A 21754-nucleotide genomic window follows, 5' to 3' on the forward strand; every position below is an offset into this window, starting at 1 on the left:
CGTTTCTGCGGGGCGTGCCGTTGAGTGGTGAAGATAACAGAAACGCCTTTTGCAACGTGTAACATGACACTTCTGTTCTCCGAAAACAGTAAGTAAAATATAAAAATCAAACATGATTCTAAATGCAGTTACATTTCTTTGATTTTTACATTTTTCTGAGAATCGGGACAGCACTTGCACTAGAGGGAGCGCGCAATTTTTGAGATTGAGGGTTAAGCAAGGAATTGGAATTCACCCTATGTTCCCACTGTCTATCACGGATGACTTTGGGTCCAGAGAACCCAGCAACAGTTCTGCACACTATTGATATACTACCTGTTTGTGTACAGTTTCCATGTCTTCATGCAGCAGTGGGCTGTATTAAGAGGCAATGCTTTTCTATAGTATGCATGTGGCTATGTCATGGTAGCACAAAGATTTCCTCATACAATACCACCTGAAGAATGAGGGTTGAGTAAGCATCCAAACTCTTTTTTTGTTGTTGTTTTTTAAATCAGGAAACAGTCACTCATCTTCAGGGGTTTTTGTTGATTGCTTAACCTGGAAGGAAGCATTTGCCAGGTAAATTGCAGTTTTCCAATTAGTTTAACAGGAGCCTGAAGCTATTTTGACACCGAAAATGATTAACCTTTCATCGGTTCACACTATGTTTGTTTGCTTCTGCAAGTCAATAATACGGTAGACCAGTCCAGTTTTCCCATTATGAAATCTCTGACGATAAATGCACTTTTCCATATGTAATTCCTCCTGTATTTTACAGCCATGCACTGATGAACTCCAGTTCTTATTAACAATATAAGCATAGTAACAGACATGACATGCTACGGCAGAGTTATACAATATAAAACATGACAAGTGTTGAGTTTTTTAATTAAACAGAGACACAATGTGAAATTTGATGGCACAAAAAGTACCAACAGATTAGTCACTGTTTTCTTTGATGAGACAAAAATGACAAAAATTTAATTAGACACAGTTGTCAAAGCTGGAGCAGCAACACCGGTAGAACAAAGGCAATCTTTATTTGCACGACAGCTTATGTCTTTATTACTGTGGCCCTTATCCAACACATATTAAACATGCAGGAAATAAAAAGGGATGGACAACGACACTTGGGGAATTCCACCCCAGAAAATAAATTGTATTTGTAGCTGACCAAGCAGAGACGCATTTTTCAATTAAATAAATTATTTAAGTAGAATTTGGAACCAGCAAACTCACAGCAAACTGCACTGCAACCACTGCACATGCGCAGACCTCAAGTTGACCCTGAAGATCAAATAAAGCAATAACCAATAACCCAAAATATTGAATTCACCTAAAATCATTTTTGAAAAGACTGTGTTTTTACGAGATTTTCTTTTTTGGGTCTGTAGTTACAAGATTTTTTTGTGGGAGGTTCCCATCTTGATCCCTGACTTGAAATCAAAGATGATCCCAGTTTAATCCAGTTTGATATCCAGTGAAAGAAATGTCTTTAGTTTTCGATTCCTCGTCCAGCGTGGACACAAATAAAAGGTGGCTGTTCTAACAGCAGTCTCACAGACATGTTTATGTCATGATTGATGACCAGTTTACCTTTACAGATCGTGCCTCTGTCACGTTGCTTTGCACTATTCAATAAGAAAGATCTACCTAACTCTACAGCAGGGAAAATCAACTAAAATTGTAATAGGTCCACTTTGAGAAAATCTCCTCAAGCAAAGGTCCAGAACATCATAATGTCTAACTTGCGTTATTATTTAGTAGTGGGATATATACTGAAGTAGCCTAGTAGTCTGCATGTAATCAACAACTGACTGTCAGATCAAATACAGAAAGAACAATTCAAAAACATTTAGACAATATTTATTGTCACTTTTATGCAATTATATAGATGTAACACTGAACATATGTATTATTTTCTTCTCTCTTAAAGGAAAAGAAGCTCTGAGAGTGCTTATTTTCTGTGACCTAAGTTCAGTTTTGAGTGGGTGTGTTTGGTCAAAAATGTTGTTTGTCTCATAGTGGCGTTTCATGTTGCCAAGTGCCACCGTCTCTGAACATATGAGACAGACTGGGTTTGTGCTTCCAGGATGAAGATTGAACATGAATGAGTCGTCCATTCTGGTTTGAAAGCTCTATTTTCGCTGACTTTTCTCTTCTTAGAGAGCGCCATGTTAATTATCTTTCTCTGGCACACTCTTTTCTACCTGTAGAGCTCACTCGTCACTTTCTTCTCTCGCTGTAAACGCACTTTTCTCTCCGTCTTCTCTCACTGTAAACTCTCTTTTTTCTCCGTCTTCTCTTGCTGTAAACACTCTTTTCACTGTCTTCTCTCGCTGTAAACACTCTTTTCTCTCCGTCTTCTCTCGCTGTAAACGTTCTTTTCTCTCCGTCTTCTCTCGCTGTAAACGCTCTTTTCTCTCCGTCTTCTCTCGCTGTAAACACTCTTTTCTCTCCATCTTCTCTCGCTGTAAACGCACTTTTCTTTCCGTCTTCTCTCGCTGTAAACTCTTTTTTCTCCGTCTTCTCTCGCTGTAAACACTCTTTTCTCTCCGTCTTCTCTCGCTGTAAACGCTCTTTTCTCTCCGTCTTCTCTCGCTGTAAACACTCTTTTCTCTGTGTCTTCTCTCGCTGTAAACACTCTTTTCTCTGTGCCTTCTCTCGCTGTAAACGCACTTTTCTCTCCGTCTTCTCTCGCTGTAAACTCTCTTTTTTCTCTGTCTTCTATCGCTGTATCGCTCACTCGTCTCCCTGTCTGTCACTCGCTCCTCACTGCCTTCATCTGTCCGTATTCAGGGTCGCAATATTTAGCGGGATGCACAGATTTGATTGGCTTTTAGTGGCGTCACGTGGGATGGCTTAAGTCGAATGCAATTGGTCAGTAGATTTCCAGATTCGCTCAACCTGCACTTGGATCCACCTCAGCACTCTCACCTTCTATCAATCCACTCTTCCTAGTGGAGTTCCTTCCAAGACTTCTTCCTCTTTTGGAAGTCGCTTGGGATAAAAGCGTCTGCTAAATGCTGAAGTCGTTGAAGGTAGTTTCGTCAACATGACACATTTGCATGTGTTAGCACTATAAATGGTCAGGGAGGCCAACTGAGCAGGAGGGCTAGTGGGCTACATGATCAACCTGCTTCCGTTGTATGAGTTGAGGAGCAAAACAAATAAACAAAAATGTTTTTAGGTGAATGCAGTACGCTTCTGTACAAATTAAACTGTAAGACAAATACATTTGGGTTAGCAATGATGAGTGCAAACTGTTGACAAGAGAATCACCTGCGTGTTGCTTTTTGTTAAACATGTTCTACTGTGTTTACCGTTTGCTCTGCAGTTTAGCGGAAAACGTTTATTATTGCCAAGCTTCATTCCATTCTTTGGCGTTGCTGCATGAGGTGTTTAGGGAAAAGATTAAAAAGAAAGATTCTTCACGACATCAGTGCACGCCCAGTAAATGGCTGACTCATTTTGAGATTATCTGAATCATGCACACCTATATCAGAAATGTCCTTATCATGAGCTGATTACACGCAACAATGCAGCAGATACAGTAGCTGGACAGAGTGTGCGGACGCAACCAACACGTTTACCAAATTACCAAATAATCTCGTCAATCATTCATTTCTCAATTAATTGATTAGTTGTTTGATCCATAAAATGCTAGAAAATGGCAAAATGTCATTAAATCTTATATTTATTAGGGTTAGGGTTAGTGTCCCCAAACTTTGAAATTAGAGTGTCCTTAAATGTTTTATATATAAATCCTTTACTGTCGAAAACAACACTAAAACAAACCAAAGCTGAAATCTGGATTCCTTTGAACACACACACACATATATTATTATTATTATTATTGTTGTTGTTATTATAATTATATTAAACCAATAACCAATGTTTAAACCATTAGAAAAATAGCTGCCAACTCCTTTAGTCTTAAAATAACTACATCATTATTATCTAATTATTGCAACCTTATCCTTAACCCTAACAATGTAAACGCTGTAAACAAACCAGAATAATCTGGCAACATGTGGTACAGTATATGTGTTCATGTGCTGCCGTGGCTGTGAAAGGCCACGTTTTACCTTCTGGAGCTGCACCTACGTTCAGAGGACACTACAGAACAGGCACTTTTACCGTTGTTATTGTAGTTGGGATTAACTTAAGACTTAACTTAAGAAGGAAATACGATGTGAGAAAACATTTTCTTGGCAGCAGTCGGTCACTTGGTTTTTCACAGAGACCATGAAACGAAACAGAGTACAAAACAAGGTGGTTGCGTGCCATGGAGCACTGAAGAGTCTTACTTTTTTAATTAAATGAAGTGTAACAATTAAAGTAATAGTTTTGGTATGTCTGGTTGTACACAGTAACACAGCGAGTGTCTGTGCAAACCCCTGTAACTATAGACTCAGTGAAAACATGGCTGTTCACTATCTCAAAGATATGTGTTATCTTGTAGTTAGGCCGCCTTTTCCAGCAAAAGACACACGTTTTTTGTCACTGTGTCGATCTCTTACTGTCCCCGACCAGATACAATCTGTGTTTTAGCTGTTCAGAGAGAAAGAGAAAGTAAAAGTCCCTAAAGAAATGTAAGTGAATGCAATTTTTTTGGTGTGGGGGATGTCATTTTTAAGAGACGATGTCTGTTAAAAACTGTGCACTCATTGATTTTGACACTTGATGGAGAGGTTTTCCTACTCCATGAGTTGTTTTTGTCGTGTACTTCTAGACCTTATGTTTGAATGGCTTCGGGTCCGACTTCCTGTTAATGTGTGGCACCTCCACTGTCATGCAAACTCTTGCAACAATCGATAATGGGAAAAAAATGGCAGGTCAGTTCCTCGTACGTGTGATGTTACTTAGAGGCGGCACGGCATGAGGAAGTGGCCTCATAAAAAAGTATGAGGTTTAATGAAATCAGCAGTTAAATTAATGAATTAATTTTTTTTTTAATTTTCATATTCACTGTTCATTTAAGGTTCTTCCCTTAGGCCAGCGATTTAGAGTCCCCTGTTTTAAGTCCAACAGGACAAAGAACTCTTTTATTCCCAGAGCAATACGTTTGTTAAATTGGCACAACCCGGGAAATCTCATTGAATTAGTAGATTAAGAAATTGTGCTAACTATGTGTACCTGACTGCAAGACAAGTTTCCCTTTTGGGAAAATAAACTAAACTGAAGTTAAATTAAATGTAAATGGTTGGATAATCTGAGACTTTTCATCTCTCTGTCCGTCTCTCTCTGTTCCATCAAACCCTGACAGCACACATGACGACCACTTTGACAACTAGCAACACAACTAAAAACCAGAAGTCTCTCTCTCATAAATAATGGCATACAGTAAATAATAAGTGTTGTGTATGTTTCTGCACTGCTGTCCTTGAGTTGTTCCAACCAGCTGAGAGAATTAGCGTTAAAACTGAAATCTGATATTAAGTGGTCATTTTTGTGGGGGGGTTTTTATGTGCAATATCCCCAACAGGGATAACACAGAGCATTACAGCTTCTTTTTCCATTACTATACTTAAACAAACAGTAAATACAGAGGCTATAAGAATGTACAATATCTTTTATCCTTTTTTGCAGCACACCCAGACAATCTGATGAACGTTTTTCTTTCATTTTGACCAACTTTATAAACACACCTGAGCAAAGAGTCCTCAAAATGTTTATAATCTGATTGAATTTGTGAAATTTGGAAATACGTCACAGTTTTTATGAGCAAAAAGAAAAAAACAAATCAAACAAAGCAAATGTGTATTTTGCGACTTCTAAAATTATTGCTACGACTAAAAAGGTGATGAAAAATGAATCATGAAGCCTGAATATGTGACCTATAAACACACACCCCCAGGATGTCTATATAAGGAGTTGTGCATTATTTCCCACAGCAATTTACAGATCTGTGCCGCGTGATCACTCAGGGTTAAATAAACTAATTACATAAATACATGTATGTGTGTAGTATTACTTTTAGAGTAGGTTGTTATCATTGTTTTGATGTACCACTCAATCATGATCATGTCAGAGACATGAAGTCGTGCTCTGTGTGAAAAGAGACCGTCTCTAACCCACAATAACTCACAGGTTCCCCTTCTTCTTTGGATAATAAATTGCGGTTGCAGTCTGTACACTGAGAGTTTAAATGCTGCCCTCCACAGTTAAAAGTCAGTTACAGTTATAGCCAAATGTACAGCAGATATATCTAAAGCATAACTGTAGAACCAATAGTAGAATGGAGACTTTCTTCCAGTCGGTTCTAGTTCCAGTTCTTCTGTGATTTATCTCACACCGAGAGACCAATCTAATTCTTTTTACTCATTGTGTTTCTTTATATCATTCGCCATTTCTACTGCGTTCTTCCAGTTCTGTCTGTGGTGTTCTTGTAAATGTCTATGTTGCTGGTATTTATTAAGAAAACCCACCCACCTTTTTGTTCCCCATCCTTTCTGTTTCCCCCGTTCGCTATTGTCCTCCGTGCTTACAATGATATAATCACTTGTTATGAGGAAGCAATGAGATTTTTACCATATAAAATACCTCTAAACTGGTCTTACCACAGGTGGATGGAGCGGTGCCAGCTTCCAATGTATAAAGCACTGGTGCTGCGCTGCATTCATCCATTGAAGGGTACAGCAGTGTTTGGAGCAGGTAATTCACTCATTTTGTCAATCATTACTTGTTGCTCTAAAGATTTAAAAACTTTTATTGGTGACTTTGCATTTTAATTTATTTACGTTTATACAGGAAAATATCAAATGATTAAAATCGGTTACGGTTTGGTGCAGAGATTAATCAAATGTGGATCTGGAAAAATTTTTCATCTTTTTTTTTGTTTGTTTGTTTTAAATCAACAAAAGATATTGAAATAATTGCGCTTCTATAAATGAAATCACTGTGTCTTAACACACTTTTCACATTTAATACTTGTCTGGAACAATATGAAATTAACATAATAGTCCTATCATGCAAACATGTTTCATCACTTTTATTACATAAGCAATCTCCTTAAAACCTATTAATTTTCTACCTGGAATTTAACACATCATATTTTACCTGATTTAACTGATGCGCTGTTGTTGTTTTTTGTGATGTATGTTAATGCATGTGCTCGTATGTGGCCTTTACAATATCTGAATCTGAATCTGCAGGTTTGAATTTTGAGCTTTACAAAATGGCAAATCAAATCCTGTTGCCTCTGCTGCTTCTGGTGATGATGATAAGTGAGTATTTGATTCAATCAAATAATCTTTCATTTATTTTAATGCATATATAGACTCATTAACTGACCTTTTTTTTATGTCAATTTGTTTTAATAGGGACGGCGGCGCCTCAGGGTAAGTTGAAGCTTCTATTGTTAAATTCATAAACCAATCACAGAATACGGTAAATGATCAGAAGCAGGTGTAACCGCAGGCTTTTACTCATTACCACAGAATTACAACTAATCCCACTGTTTTTCATGTTTGACAGTTAGAATGAGTAGCATTAATGCATCCTCAGCTGCAGCTTATGTAAACGTTTTAAAACAGACCAAAAAGTGCACTTATGGTTTAGTTTCCACTCCCTGCTGACAAACATGTAACATTAATCCCAGACGAGGCCATTGTTGTGGTTTGAGATGCCACACTTTGACACCTCAGGCGACTAACTGCTTGTTTGACTGCGAGCCAAATGGTTGGTTAGAGTGTGGCAGGGAGTGCACGGCGCTGTATCTGTCACCACACCCAACCCTGCTTTCACAGATGCACGGAAATCATTTGGGGTGAATTCCAATTCCTGGCTTAACCCTCAATCTCAAAAAAATGTTTTATGTACTTTTCTTTGGTTCTTCTAGGGCCTCTCTACCCAGTCAGTGGTACAACAAGCTCTCGATCAGACGATGGAAGTTCACCTCGAATTGTCCTGCAGCGACCCTTTCCCTACTTCGGACGGACGTATAATCAGATCTATGTATGTAAACATTCATTATCTCTCAAAGGCATTTTGAAATTTTAATACAGTTTTTTTGGTGAAATCATATTTTTTATTTATCTACTACATATGTGATATTTAAGCAGTATTTTAGTATGTTGTGTTTACATTCATGTCATATTTTGCTTCTTCAGTGTTGTCCTTTCATATACTGCATTTTAAAGGTTATTTGACTGAAAAAACCACTGCACAGAGCTTCTCTCTTTCTCTCAAAATGTCCAGTCATCTTTTATTTACGTAATTCCTTGAAATCACAATGTCACCGATGTGACAAACTCACAGACAAGAACAACCGCCTCTGTAGTAGGATGTAATGCTGCAGGTACATGTGGTACTTAGAAATACTGTTCTACTGTACTGTATATACCAGGGTATGTGATCGGAATGGAACTAAGGAATTTTGATCAGAGTGCATAGAGAATGAAGCAAATACAAATTGAAATAATAATAATTAGTCACCTTATCTCTATCTTAATCTAATTTTGTTATACCAGAAAAGACCAAAGCTTTATGAATGGAGTCTATGGTTGATGATGTAGTTCACTGGTCTGAACATGAGCTGAAAAAAAACATCGTTTTTCCTCCTTGCTGTCAGACTGTGGGTAAAGTAAATACATGTAGATGAAACTTCATACACATTCTAGAAGCAACATTCTGGGAAAACTACAATGTTTTGATGATTTGAACGTGTAAAGCTTAGAGTTTTCTTAACTTAGAGTTAAGTAGAAACCTTAATATTTGCACAATTTTTTCTCATTTAAAGGTGCATTATGTAATAAATTTAAAGCAACTGGCCATAACATCCTCCTAATATGTCACATGACTCAGAAATAATGTTCATATAACAAACTGAACTCACCAACAACAACATTACAGACAAAATATTTCCATTCAAAAAAATCTTTTGCAGACTGCAAATCATGTTTATGTTTTGAAATCATGTTTTGTCATGTGGCGCCACCTACCGCCGTCTACCAATCATTGCAGTTAGTAGAGTCTCAGCTGCCGAGCAACCACGGGTTGCCAGTTACGTCGTTACGTGAGCTGCAATGGCGGAGAAAACGAAACCTAAAAGACCTCAGTATTTTTGAATTTGAGTGTAGTAACCGTTTTTGGCCACATTCTTACATATGGCGCCTTTAAGTATTGATATCTGATGACATGATAAGGCTTTAGTTTAGCAATGTGCACTTTGTATTCATGTCAAAACTGTGTGTTTCATAGGTGAACCATAATGGACACCTGACCTTTAACAGTTCATACAGCAGCTACACACCACAGCGGTTTCCAATTCATGGAACAAGAGACATCATTGCTGCCATGTGGTCAGATTTGGACAACAGGGGTAACGGTCATATCTTCTACTTTCAAACCACATCCGGCAGCGTCGTCCAACAAGCTACACGAGACATTAACACCTATTTCCCAAGACTGTCTTTTACTGCCCAATGGGTCTTTATTGCAACATGGTATCAAGTGGCCTATTTTTCAAGAACTGGCACAGTAAGTCAAGTTTTTTTTTTGTACACATGTTCATAAATAATACTGCTGGGTAAGTGTATTTCAGCAATTTCTATTTGAAATAATTATTTTAGCAAGCAACAGCCCAAGCAGTCCTCATCTCTGGTGGCAGCAGCTCATTTGTGTTGATGAACTATGGGCCGATAGCTACCACATCACGCAATATACTGGTGAGAGCTTAAAAAACAATTACAAGTACATTGTCATATTGCTTTCTTTGGGTATGTGAAAAAAAGGAAAAGGTTACATTTCATCAAATCTCTCTATTTGCAGGGTGGATATGACACAATACATTCTTCACACCATGCCACCATCAGTGGATCATTCACTTCACGTGCATCAGACCCAAATTCACTTTTCCGCACGCGAAGCAACGTTAATGTACCTGGACGCTGGGCCTTCCAATTAGACCATGGTGCAAGAGGATGCACTTTTCAAGGTATGATCTAAAGCAGGGGTGTCAAACTCAAATACAGAGTGGGCCAAAATTTAAAACTGAACAAAGCCGCGGGCCAAGGTTGAACAAATTAACCTTTTAATAGGGACCCAAACAAGTTTTGCATTGAATATTGAACAAGCAAGGGTTATATTACTTTATAGTGACATGCAAAATCGAGTTTCAAATAATAATAATAATAATAATTAAAAAAAAATATCAATGGCATATCAAATAAAATTTAAATAAAAATTGAATGCACCCTAAATACAGGATAAGCGGTAGATAATGGATGGATAAAAATGTAATGCCTCTTTTCTATTTGCAGCCTTCTGAGGTAAATATCAACATTAACTTTTTCCACAAGCTAATACATTTGAAAATAAAATAACAATGAATAAATCAACCATTCAGGCCTTTTTACTGCTCAGTTTGCGACACACTGATCTAATCTGATGTGCCCAAGCCAGATACCTGGCACCTTTTCTTGGATGCTAGTTCATAAATGTCGGGGTTCAGGCTTTGAGCTGAGGCAACCTTCATTATCGAACGAAGGTGTTCATCAGTCAGACGTATCCTGTGAGACGTTTTCGTCATCTTCATTGAGGAGAAAAGTTGCTCACATAGATAAGTGTATAATAATACCGGCGGGCCAGCTCTAATGTTAATTTGATATTGCCTCAAGGGCCAAATGAAATTACACGGCGGGCCAAATTTGGCCCGCGGGCCAGAGTTTGACACCCATGATCTAAAGATTAGATCAAACTGGTACTAACCCTAACCCTTTTACACAAGGGGGCTCATGATGACAAAACATAACCACTCCATCTAAAGAGTCAGAAACATCTCAACACAGATGTTTTCTGTAGCCTCTGAAAACTAATTTTAATCTATATTGGGATATATTGGTATGCAAAAGTAACTTACTCTTTGCATAAGACGAGGAGAAAGAATATTCTAACTAATTAATAATAATAATGGTAGACAGCTCAAAATCAATAGGGATCATCTACAGGGGGTATGTGACCCATAAAAAAAATAAAAAAATAAAATCTCAAATGCCTTTCCAGTTATCGCGTTCACGGCTAAAATCTGAGGACGCGCGAGACCGATTCCATAATATCCGCGCACATTATAATGATGGCAGCATATACTGAGTAACCCCCGTCCCCCCTTGGTTAAACATGAAAGTCTTTCAAATAACTTTTTTTTTTTCTTTAAAGGTGAAACATTGCAGGTCGGAGACTCATTCTGGACTGACAGATCCTGTGCACTGAGGTGCACCTGTACCTCAGCTGGCCTGCAGTGTTCCAGACAAACCTGCGGCTTTTCCCAAATCTGCCGACCGGCTACATACAAGTTTGCCTGCAGGACAGTGCAGAGACGCACCTGCACCGTCAGTGGTGATCCTCATTACATCACTTATGATGGGACCTTGTTTCATTTCCAGGGAACATGCACATACGTTCTCTCAGAACAATGTGGTCGTAACTTGCCCTACTTTCGAGTGGAGGGAAAAAATGAGCACCGGGGAAGCACACGAGTCTCTTGGACAAAACTGGTTCGAGTGTTTGTTCACAATCAAACTATTGAGCTTGTCAAAGGGCACCGTGGGAGGGCTAAGGTTAGCATACGACTATCTTTCTTGTTGCAGTGTTTTTGTTTGGGTCTTTTTTTACGCTGATTTCTTTGTCTGTGTCTGCGTTGACAGGTCAATGGAAACTTTGCTTCCACTCCATTCTCCCTAAGCAATGGCACGATCGATGTTTATCAGTCAGGATTTTCTGTGGTCATCAGCGCAGACTTTGGCTTGGAGGTGTCTTACGATGCATATCATTATGTCAGAATCAGCGTGCCATACAGTTACCAGAATGCTACCTGCGGCCTTTGTGGAACCTTCACCAACGACCGGAGCGATGATTTCAGAAGTCGCAGTGGAGAAATCGAGACCTCCGATGTGGTTTTTGCCAACAGTTGGCGAGCACCAGGAGATACTGAGGTTGGCTGTGAGGTCCGATGCAGAGGTCTGGACTGTGCTTCCTGTACTGCACAGCAGACAGCTTTATACAGCGATGCAAATCATTGTGGTATCCTGCGAAACCCTTCTGGACCATTTGCTGCTTGCAATCGAACCCTTCCACGAGAGCAGGCCGTCCAGAGTTGTGTGTATGATCTGTGTGTAGGAGGAGGATACCAGCCCATTCTATGTCAAGCCCTTCACGTTTATGCAAGTCAGTGTCAGCGGAATGGTATCCAGTTGCCGAGCTGGAGGAGACAAGGCTTCTGTGGTATGTTGGTCAATCATTTAACATCATTTCAAAATACATTGTTAATAATTCCTTGTGGTCAATGTTGTTTTATAATTTATTTTTTTTTGTCTAGAAATCCCCTGCCCAGCCAACAGCCATTTTGAGCCCCACGGAACAGGATGTCCAGCTACGTGTGTCAATCCCAATTCCACCCACAATTGCCCTCTCCCTGCCCAGGAGAGCTGCATCTGCAATTCAGGCTACATCCTTAGTGCTGGGGTCTGTGTCCCTCATGCCCGTTGTGGCTGCAACTTTGAGGGTCAATACTACAGCTCTGGAGAAACCGTGATCCTAGGTGATGACTGTGGGAGACGTTGCAGCTGCCGGATAGGCACCATGACCTGTAGCTCGCATAGTTGTAGTCCACTTGAATCATGTAGGGTGGAGGAAGGAGAAAGAGGATGTAGACCTAACAGCTATGCCACATGCTGGACAAGAGGCCCAGGGTCATATCAAACATTTGATGGACTGACATTTCAGTATCCTGGAGCATGTCGCCTGACTCTTGCCAAAGCAATGGGCTTGTTAAATCACCCTCACTTCATGGTAACAGCAGAAAAAGTGCCCAGAGGCCATCAGAGTTTTGCCAGGTTACTCAAGTTTGAGGCAGAGGGAACACAAATCTCCATTGAGATGGCAAATCAAAGCACAGTTCGGGTAAGAAACAAAAACATTTTAAGCTTATAAAAATTAATGTCAAACAATGATAAGGCATATGGTTTTTGTGTAAAAATTGTTGATTATCTGAGTCCTAATTTTAAAATCACCCCATAGGTTGACGGTCAGCTGATCAGACTACCTTTCAACTTAGCATCAAACCGTATCCAAATCTACCACAGCAGCATCTACAGTATCATCATCCGCACCTCCTTTGGTGTGACTGTGCAGACAGTCTGGCCTCACTTTGTGCGCATCACTGCACCTGGCGTCTACAATGGTTCACTTGGGGGACTCTGTGGCAACTACAACGGTCACTCATACGATGACTTCCGCACACCCAATGGCGCTCTGGTCAACAGCTCTCAGGCCTTTGGAGACAGCTGGCGAGACGGTTCCCTTTCTGCACACTGTGTAGAAAGTGTACATGATAATTCCAGGACAAATTTCACATCTCATGAGTACTGTGGAATTATTGGCTCAAGAAATGGGCCGTTTACCCAGTGTTGGCCCATGGTAGACCCACAGCAGTATATGGAAGTGTGCACGGAGACCCTTACAGCCACTAGAGATCCAGTGTCAGCCAGATGTGAGGTCCTACGAGACTATGCACTCATGTGTCAACAGAAGGGTGTAACCTTGCCGGACTGGAGGAATGTAACTGGCTGTGGTAAGCACCTTTTCTTCTGTTAAATAACCTTTGGACATTGTAAAACTAATAGTGTGGTGACATATTCGTATTTACCCGTTTTTTTTCCAGGACAAACTTGCCCTCTAAACAGCCACTATGCACTTTGTGAAACTCCTTGTCCCTCCACCTGCCCCAGCCTCTCTTTCCCCTTCACCTGTGACACTGTGTGCCAGGAGGGATGCCAGTGTGATAGTGGTTTTATTCTCAATGGCAACCAGTGTGTGCCGCCAACATCTTGCGGATGCAATCACAATGGACGTTATCGTCAAAGTGGTGAACAGTTCTGGGACGACGAGGAATGTCAGAGCTTCTGTAACTGTAATGGCGCAACTTCGATAGTGCACTGCACTCCAAGGTCCTGCGGTCCCCAAGAGTCTTGCCGTGTGGTGGGGGGTGACTTTGGTTGCCATTCCAATCCTCATGGTTCCTGCTCTGCTTCTGGAGACCCCCACTACCTTACATTTGATAATAAGCCCTATGACTTCCAAGGAACCTGCCGCTATGTTCTAGCAACCCTCTGCAATGACACAGGCAGACTTCAACAATTTTCAGTGGAAGCCAAGAATGAAGCATGGAACGGATTGTCAGTTTCAGTTACAGCAGAGGTTTTTGTCAATGTGATGGGCTACCGCATGCACATGTCTAGGGAGAGGAGAGGTATTGTTGAGGTGAGTAAAACCCAGGCTACAACCTTTGTCACCTAGAGTACTTCATCTTGAGGATTATTATGCTGAAAACATATTCCTATTACAATGTTGTGTTTCTAATGTTTTAGATAAATGGAATAACTGCAAATCTACCAGTTCTCCTGAGTGGAAACGTGTCCGTCTTTGCAAGTGGATCTCGTACATTTATCAATGCTGATTTTGGCCTCAGTGTCACATACGATGGATCCAGTAGGGTGTCCATATCGGTGCCACCAAATTACAGGTATGTGCAGTCCACCACAGCTCAAATCACTCAAGAAATCTGCTTCTCTAAGCTCTGATGATCAGTTTTATATTGATATTCATGGTCTTACTGCCGAGTTAACCAACCTGGTTTCCAACTGAAATGGAACTATGGGTTGTTTTGGCCAACCCCTGAATATGGCCCGTTGGTATGAATTTAGTGTATTTTTGAGGTTAGGGAAAAAGAAAATAGCTAATTCTGTTGCACAAACCCAAAGGAAAGAAGTAATTTAAATCACAATTATTAAATTGTTAAGATATTCATTTGTAATAATATATTGATTCATTAATTTGTCATTGATAAATATTTTTATTATAGAGGACACACATGTGGACTGTGTGGGAACTTCAATGGAAACTCGAATGATGACTTCCGCACCCCATCTGGCTCAATTGTCACCACTCCAGATGCATTTGGAACAGCTTGGAAGGTAGCAAGTAACTACACCTGTAGTGACGGCTGTGGTTCTTCATGCCCTCGGTGCACCAATGATCTCCCCGCTAGAATTCAGTGTGAAGTGATTAAAGCCACCAACGGCCCCTTCAGCTTCTGCCACGATGAGGTGGAACCAACACCATATTTCAACGACTGCGTGTTTGACATTTGCGTATCGGGAAATCGGGGCAACGATCTTCTGTGCAGGGCCATTGAATCATATGTCAGTGCCTGTCAGTCGGCCAATGTTCGAATCTACCCTTGGAGACAGAACACTTCATGCAGTAAGTCAGCGAGGCAATGCACCAGTGAAATATTTAGTTCAAAATAATCACAGAAATTTACCAATTCCCTTGAAGGGCTGCTTACATCAATCTTAATGGTACCATTTCCTTTCTGTGTTATTAAGGCCTTAGCTGTCCAACCAACAGTCATTATGAGCTGTGTGGCACTGACTGTGGCCACACCTGTGCCAGCAGTGTTGATGCCACCTGTGAGCAGGTTTGCGCTGAGGGTTGCTTCTGTGATGAGGGCTTCCTCAGGAGTGGAACGACGTGTGTCCCTGTGGAACGCTGTGGCTGCCAATATGATGGCTTCTACTACAATGTAAGTCATAACTGTAATAAGAATTAAACACAAGAATTGTTTTCTGAAATTGACTAGAAAGCGATGAATGTTGCACTTCTTCTAAACGGCAATTTTCATTGTATTTGTATCCGATGCTCAATTTCCCACGCGTTGCAGGCTGGCGAGTCGTTTTGGACACAGGGTTGCGCCGAGCGTTGTGAATGTCACGCCCCCAATGACCTGCGCTGCTCCTCCGAATCTTGCACCCCTGCACAAGAGTGCACCATCAGAGAGGGCAATCTGGGCTGCTTTGATGCAATGACTACTTGCACTGTATGGGGGGACCCACACTACGTCACCTATGATGGAGCACTGGCTCATTTCCAGGGCACATGCTCTTACGTCATCACTGAGAGCCATGGGACTAGCAACAGGCAGTTTAAGGTCGCAGCCACCAACAAGCACCGCGGCAACAACCATGTGTCGTTTGTATCAGCAGTGGATATATATCTCTCAAATCAAACAGACACTGTGTACGTAAGGATTGGATCCAACAGAATAGTAACAGTAAGTCCGAACAGAATTCCAAGAATAGAATTTTGTAAACATTGGTAGAAATTCCTCTTCCCTTTGTTGACTTGTGTCGGTCTCTATTATCTCATTCCTCCAGGTAAATGGAAGTGAAGTAGCTCTTCCCACAAATGTAGGAAACTTTGCACAGGTTTTGAGGCAGGGAAGCTACATAGTGGTCGATGCCGATGACATGGTCGTCCAATTTGATGGCAGAAGTACCTTACTGGTCAGAGTGAGCCAAATTCATCGAAACAGAGTCTCGGGGATGTGTGGAAATTTCAACAATAATCCTGCAGATGACAAAGTCTTGCCAAATGGGACTCTGGCAGGAAACGATTATGAGTTTGGGCACAGCTGGAAGACATCCACAAGCAAACCAGGGTGAGCTGCTATGAAAGAAAATGGTGTATGATTATAATGTCATTGTCAGTTGAAAACTTTGCAGTTCATTGAGTAAATATCCAACTATCCACGATCAGCCATGCCCAAAAGGCAAATTACAGGAAAGTACGCTGTGGCAAAGTTAACAAAGACATCGAGTGATACATGGATAATGTCTTTTCCAGATGCGGATTGACTGATCAACGGAACGATAATGGGCTGGACAACTGCATCTATATTGAAGAATACACTGCACTCTGCAGTGTCATCACAAACACAACAGGCCCATTCAGCGCCTGCCACCTGCACTCTAACGCACAACCATTTTTCACTTCCTGTGTCTATGATCTCTGCCTCTACACTCCGGCCAATGGCATGCTGTGTAGTGCCATCTCATCCTACGAGAGAACCTGTTCAGTTTTGGGTTTGGACATCCCCGAGTGGCGCTCGGCTTTGCACTGTGGTACGTTTGTACTTGACTAATCATAAAAAAAAAAAAAAAAGACGATAAACAAAACGAATAAATGCATTTAAAGATGTTCTAACAGATGCTCTGCTATATCCACAGCTGAGTCAGACCCGTGTGAAAACCTGAACTGCACAGAGTATGAGTGGTGTGGCGAGAGGGACGGTGTGCATGGCTGCTTCTGTGATGAACACCACCATCGGGCCAACAATGAGAGCTATGGTGAGGCCAGGTCCACTTCAACTCTGTTTTCTAGATCATATCTATTATGACACAAGGAGTCAACTGTAGGCAATTAGACTTGCTTGAAGTAAGTCGAGGGACAGCTGCTCTATTTAAAATGTCATATTGGTCAACCATGTACCCTGTACAGTTGTATTTAACAACTAAAACTTTGCTAGAAAGCAATCAACTATATTACTAGCTATTTAAAACCAGTGGAAGCTCTATGCACAGAGTAGGTGATTTTCACTGTCGTAAACTGGATGGTGATTGGAAGAACGCAGCAAAACGATCACTTCCAGGGAAGCTCAGTGTCTTTGGGAGTAAATGGAGCAGTGGGAGGGGGCAGACGCTGGACTCATGCCTGATGGTTGGAGGAACTGTTTGAAAGGCGGAGCCCCTTTTTGATTGACAGGGTTGCGTAAACATACTGGGGTCTGTCCTGTCTCAGTCCCAATGTAGAGTTTGGGTGAAGTCTAGAAACAAACGGCAGCCAATTGTGTATTATTTTTTGAGTGATAATGCCCCTCTCCAGCATTAGCACATATTATACAAAAAAAAAAATCACAACTATAGCATTTTGTTGTTTCAGTTTTACACAATTATCGTTTTTTCCTTCTTTCAACTGTTTATCGTTCATTTGTTTTTATCTGTATATAATAATTAAAAAAACGATTAGATAGATAGATAGATAGATAGAATTTAATTTATCCAGTAGCTCCCCAAAAACAACATACACACTTCCACTCAGGGCAACACTAGTGCAATAATATCAAACAGTCTGGTAATAGGGTTAAAAGTAGTTAAAAGGTTAAAAAGTAGTGCAAAAATCAAGTTACAATTCTGAATTAAAATACAAATTCAAAATGTTATATGAGATGAAAACAAACCAGGGCTGTAAGGATATATTATAAAGTAGGGGAGAAAAAAAAACCTAACAGAAAACGTAAGAAATTCCCGTTGAACTCGAGAAGCATGTACACACAGAACAGAAAGAATAAAAACTGGACAGACTGAACCAAAGTAAAACAGAACCGGACGTAACAGACGAAGCAAGAAAGAAACTGGGCTGCAGAGACTCAATACACTTGAGAGATGGGGATAATTGGACATGTGTGGAAAAAAATGCAGAGTTAAAAGTTGGACAAGCAATTATACATGATGTAAAGATAATGTAGCTCTGGAGAAACAATGTTGAAACAATTTGAACATGGCCATAAGCTGAGGTGTTGGTCCTTTTGCTCTGCTTTTGAAATGACACACACAAACACCAGGCATAAGCCCATGGCTTATATAAAATATGCATTTCTGCTTTATTTCTCCTTTTTCATAGACTCTTCAATCACTTGTGTCAGTAGCACAGGCACCATGTCTGTGTCCAGATGCCAGCTGTTTGAGGCTGGCTTCCACTCCAGTGCACTCCATCTCCAAGAACCCTCCTGCGCAGGTTCTGTCGAGGACGGACGACTGGTGTTCCACTTTAACAACGACGAGGAGCTGTGTGGGACGGTTCTCAAGGTACAGTGCGTCCACGCGGTTACGTCATCGGTATAATAGATTGCATGCGACTTACGCCGCGTTGTCTTTTCAATTTAAAGAGCAACGGAACCCATTTCGTGTACGAGAACGTCATCCAGGGTGACGTGGATCCTCACGATGGTCTGATCAGCCGCCAAAGGAATATCCATCTCCGTTTCTGCTGTGAATATCCTCTGTATCAGGCCCTGTCCATGTCTGTGGGCATCAATCCTGTAGAAAGGTGACACTATCATCTCCTTGAATATAACAATTTCATAACTCAGTGTTTTTTCATATTAAGCATTTGTCCACAGTTAACTGTCGAGTCGCTACATCTGCATATTAGACTTGGTAATTGCAATGACAATTATTGACAACTGCTAATTAACATACTTATTAAACTTAAATCAACGATACAAAAAAGACATTTAGTTCTCAAATGACAAAATAATATTGCATTTTCACATGTTCATGAATTGTTTCTTTTTAAACGTAAATCACATTTACCTGAATGTTGTTTCTTCGTAGCATTGTGAGCAAGAAGCTTCCAGCTGGCTTGGGCCGCTATCAAGTCAGAATGATCCCCTACCGCGATGCTGGCTTTCACTACCCACTGAGCAGCAGCAACAACATTGAAATGGAAATAGACCAAAAGTTGTACATCGAGGTGCGAACAGAAGGAGTCGATGCACGCCAGATTTCTAGCATTCTGGAAAATTGCTGGGCCACGCCAGTCAACTTGGCCAACTACCCTGTTAAGTGGGATCTCATTCAGGATGAGTAAGTTAGCAACTCCACATTGAATCATGTCGATTTCCTACTACTGGATTGGTTTAACTTGTTCCACCGTCTTCTAGGTGTCCTAATCCAGCAGATGGCACAGTAGAGCTGCATCAGAACGGCGTCTCCACCGTGTCCCGTTTCTCCTTCGATATGTTTACCTTTACCAACTTCTCATCCATCTACCTGCACTGCCATGTCCAGCTTTGTCTCCTGAGACACAACAACTGCACAGCTGTACGTATCAATGCGTTTGTTGCACGAAGGGGGGAACACTTTTTAAGAGCCCATATTATACCCAAGTTTAACTAGTTCCTGATGCCCTAATGAACATGTCTGTGTCATGCTTTAGTCAAAATATCATAAGGATGAAGCACAATAACAGTTCAATAACTCTGCCAAAACAGCCCTTTTCAGAATGCTCGGTTTTGTGCCTGGTCATTTACATGTGAATGAGACCCAGGTAAACACACACCCACTGCTTCCAGGGGAGTGACGATCTAACTTACTATCCACAGCCATACTGTCACCACTTATCACCTATTGTCATGCAGTGTCGCCCCAACCCCCGCTCCATATACCCCATAGTAATGTCCGTTTACCCTTTGTTACTGTGTTTCACCGTAATGCATAGAGTGACCACGATTTTGGCTTCGCGCTATCATAAAAACATTAGAATTGAAGAGAAACGATTAATGCGCCGCGCGGCGCAGCATGTATGTAAATTCCTATGCTAGAAAAACACCTTGAATGCACCAGTGTTACTGCAGCTGCAAGTGACGTGTGTGGATCAATAATGAGGAGAGAACGTGGAAACACGACAGAAAGGAAGCCTTTGGTTGAGAAGAAATGTAGGACAACATCTACATCTTTCTGCAGTGCTTTCAAACGCGTGCTCTTCATATTATTGATCCACACGTCACTCGCTAACTCCAGCAGCACGTAACTGTTGCGTTCAAGGTGTTTTTCTAGCATAATAATTTACATACACGATCAACAACAAAGGGCTTGTGAAGCTTGTGAACATTTTTTTCATAAATAAAATATATCCACTGGACACACAAATCCTCTGAGGCTGGAAGTTTGTGTAAAACACTGTGCTCCGCTGTGCAGCCACTCTTCCTCCCTCGCCTGCACTCTCGTATTTCACAGAGCTCTGAAGTACTCTGCCTGGCGGAGTGCCATCATTCACGGTGAAATGCTTGCTATGTCGTCATTCCGAGGGAGGTTTAAACATTGCATGTTTTATCGCCTATACTTACACTAAATGGAACCACTAAAACATGACTGAGTCTTGTTTTTTCATATTTTGGGGACTGGTATGGCCCCCCTAGTCCCAAATATCAGTACTAAAATGATTAAAAAGTTGATTTTGCACAATATGGGCCCTTTAAACAGGTGAATTTTTAGTAACCTCTACGATTGTTTTCCTGCAGCACTGCTACCCAGGTCACCACAGACGTGTTGAGAGGGATGTGTCTCCTGAAGATTTTACAAGCATCACAGTCGGACCACTACACACGAGGAAAATCAGAGCAGGTAACTGAACTGGTGATTAACTATCATAATGTTATAGAAGAGACTGAGCTTTATCAGTTCATATAAAGTTCTAACCTGTGGTTCTTCTGCTGCAGACAGAACATGGGAAAAAGCAAGCCGTGCCCCAGGCCAGTTGACCCCATTGTTGACCCTGCTCATCAGTTTCCTGGTGGTCAAAGTTCTGATCTGAGAGGACAAAAGATGGTGATTACAGTTATTGTCATTGTAAGGTTCATGGTTCATTTATTTGTGTTACTGTTATTGTTAGTAAATGAGTGGGTTTTCTTTGTTGGGATTCTTATAATCAAATCAAGTGTGTGATTACCATTAAAGTTGCAAATCAAGTTTTGTGTCAGATCTTGGTTTTTTTGTTTGTTTCCTGGGAACTTTTAAATGTAGCATTAAATAATTAACTTTGTCAAAATAAAAAAATTAATCATAAATGTATACAGCGCTGTCTCCAAGCAATCATCATAAAATCCAAGAGATGATGGTAGTTCTGATCCATTTCATCTATCCAGGGGTTCTCAAAGTTTTGATACCTGAGGGCCAATTTAGGAACCCAACATTGGACTGAGGGCCACCAAAGTAAAAAAAACAGAAATAAATCCCATTTGTTATAATTTTAATGACCAGATTGCAGTTCTACAGTTTACACTTATTGGTCTGTATCCAGTAATGTCCAATAAACATTTCACTAGCTTAGTAGCTCCTGCTTTAAAACTATCAACTGTTATTCATTGCGG

At 40.8% G+C, this 21754-nt stretch overlaps 1 protein-coding gene across 1 annotated transcript; it reads left to right on the top strand.

The window, feature by feature from the left end:
- Positions 1–7162: 7162 nt before the first annotated feature.
- LOC310938005 (alpha-tectorin-like) lies at positions 7163–21311 on the top strand (the record flags this gene model as incomplete). The annotated part of the gene is made up of 24 exons (XM_083902396.1): positions 7163–7211; positions 7308–7325; positions 7826–7941; positions 9187–9465; positions 9558–9653; positions 9757–9922; positions 11143–11543; positions 11631–12207; positions 12302–12885; positions 13003–13555; positions 13646–14244; positions 14352–14506; positions 14846–15246; positions 15372–15568; positions 15707–16096; positions 16200–16483; positions 16669–16946; positions 17052–17171; positions 18505–18689; positions 18770–18930; positions 19218–19469; positions 19547–19706; positions 20906–21008; positions 21104–21311. 24 exons carry the CDS (start codon positions 7163–7165, stop codon positions 21196–21198), a joined length of 6219 nt encoding a protein of 2072 aa, XP_083758522.1. The 3' UTR covers positions 21199–21311.
- Positions 21312–21754: the final 443 nt, after the last annotated feature.

The sequence above is a fragment of the Microchirus variegatus genome (assembly GCF_963457635.1).
Source record: "Microchirus variegatus genome assembly, chromosome: 16".
Taxonomy (NCBI): domain Eukaryota; kingdom Metazoa; phylum Chordata; class Actinopteri; order Pleuronectiformes; family Soleidae; genus Microchirus; species Microchirus variegatus.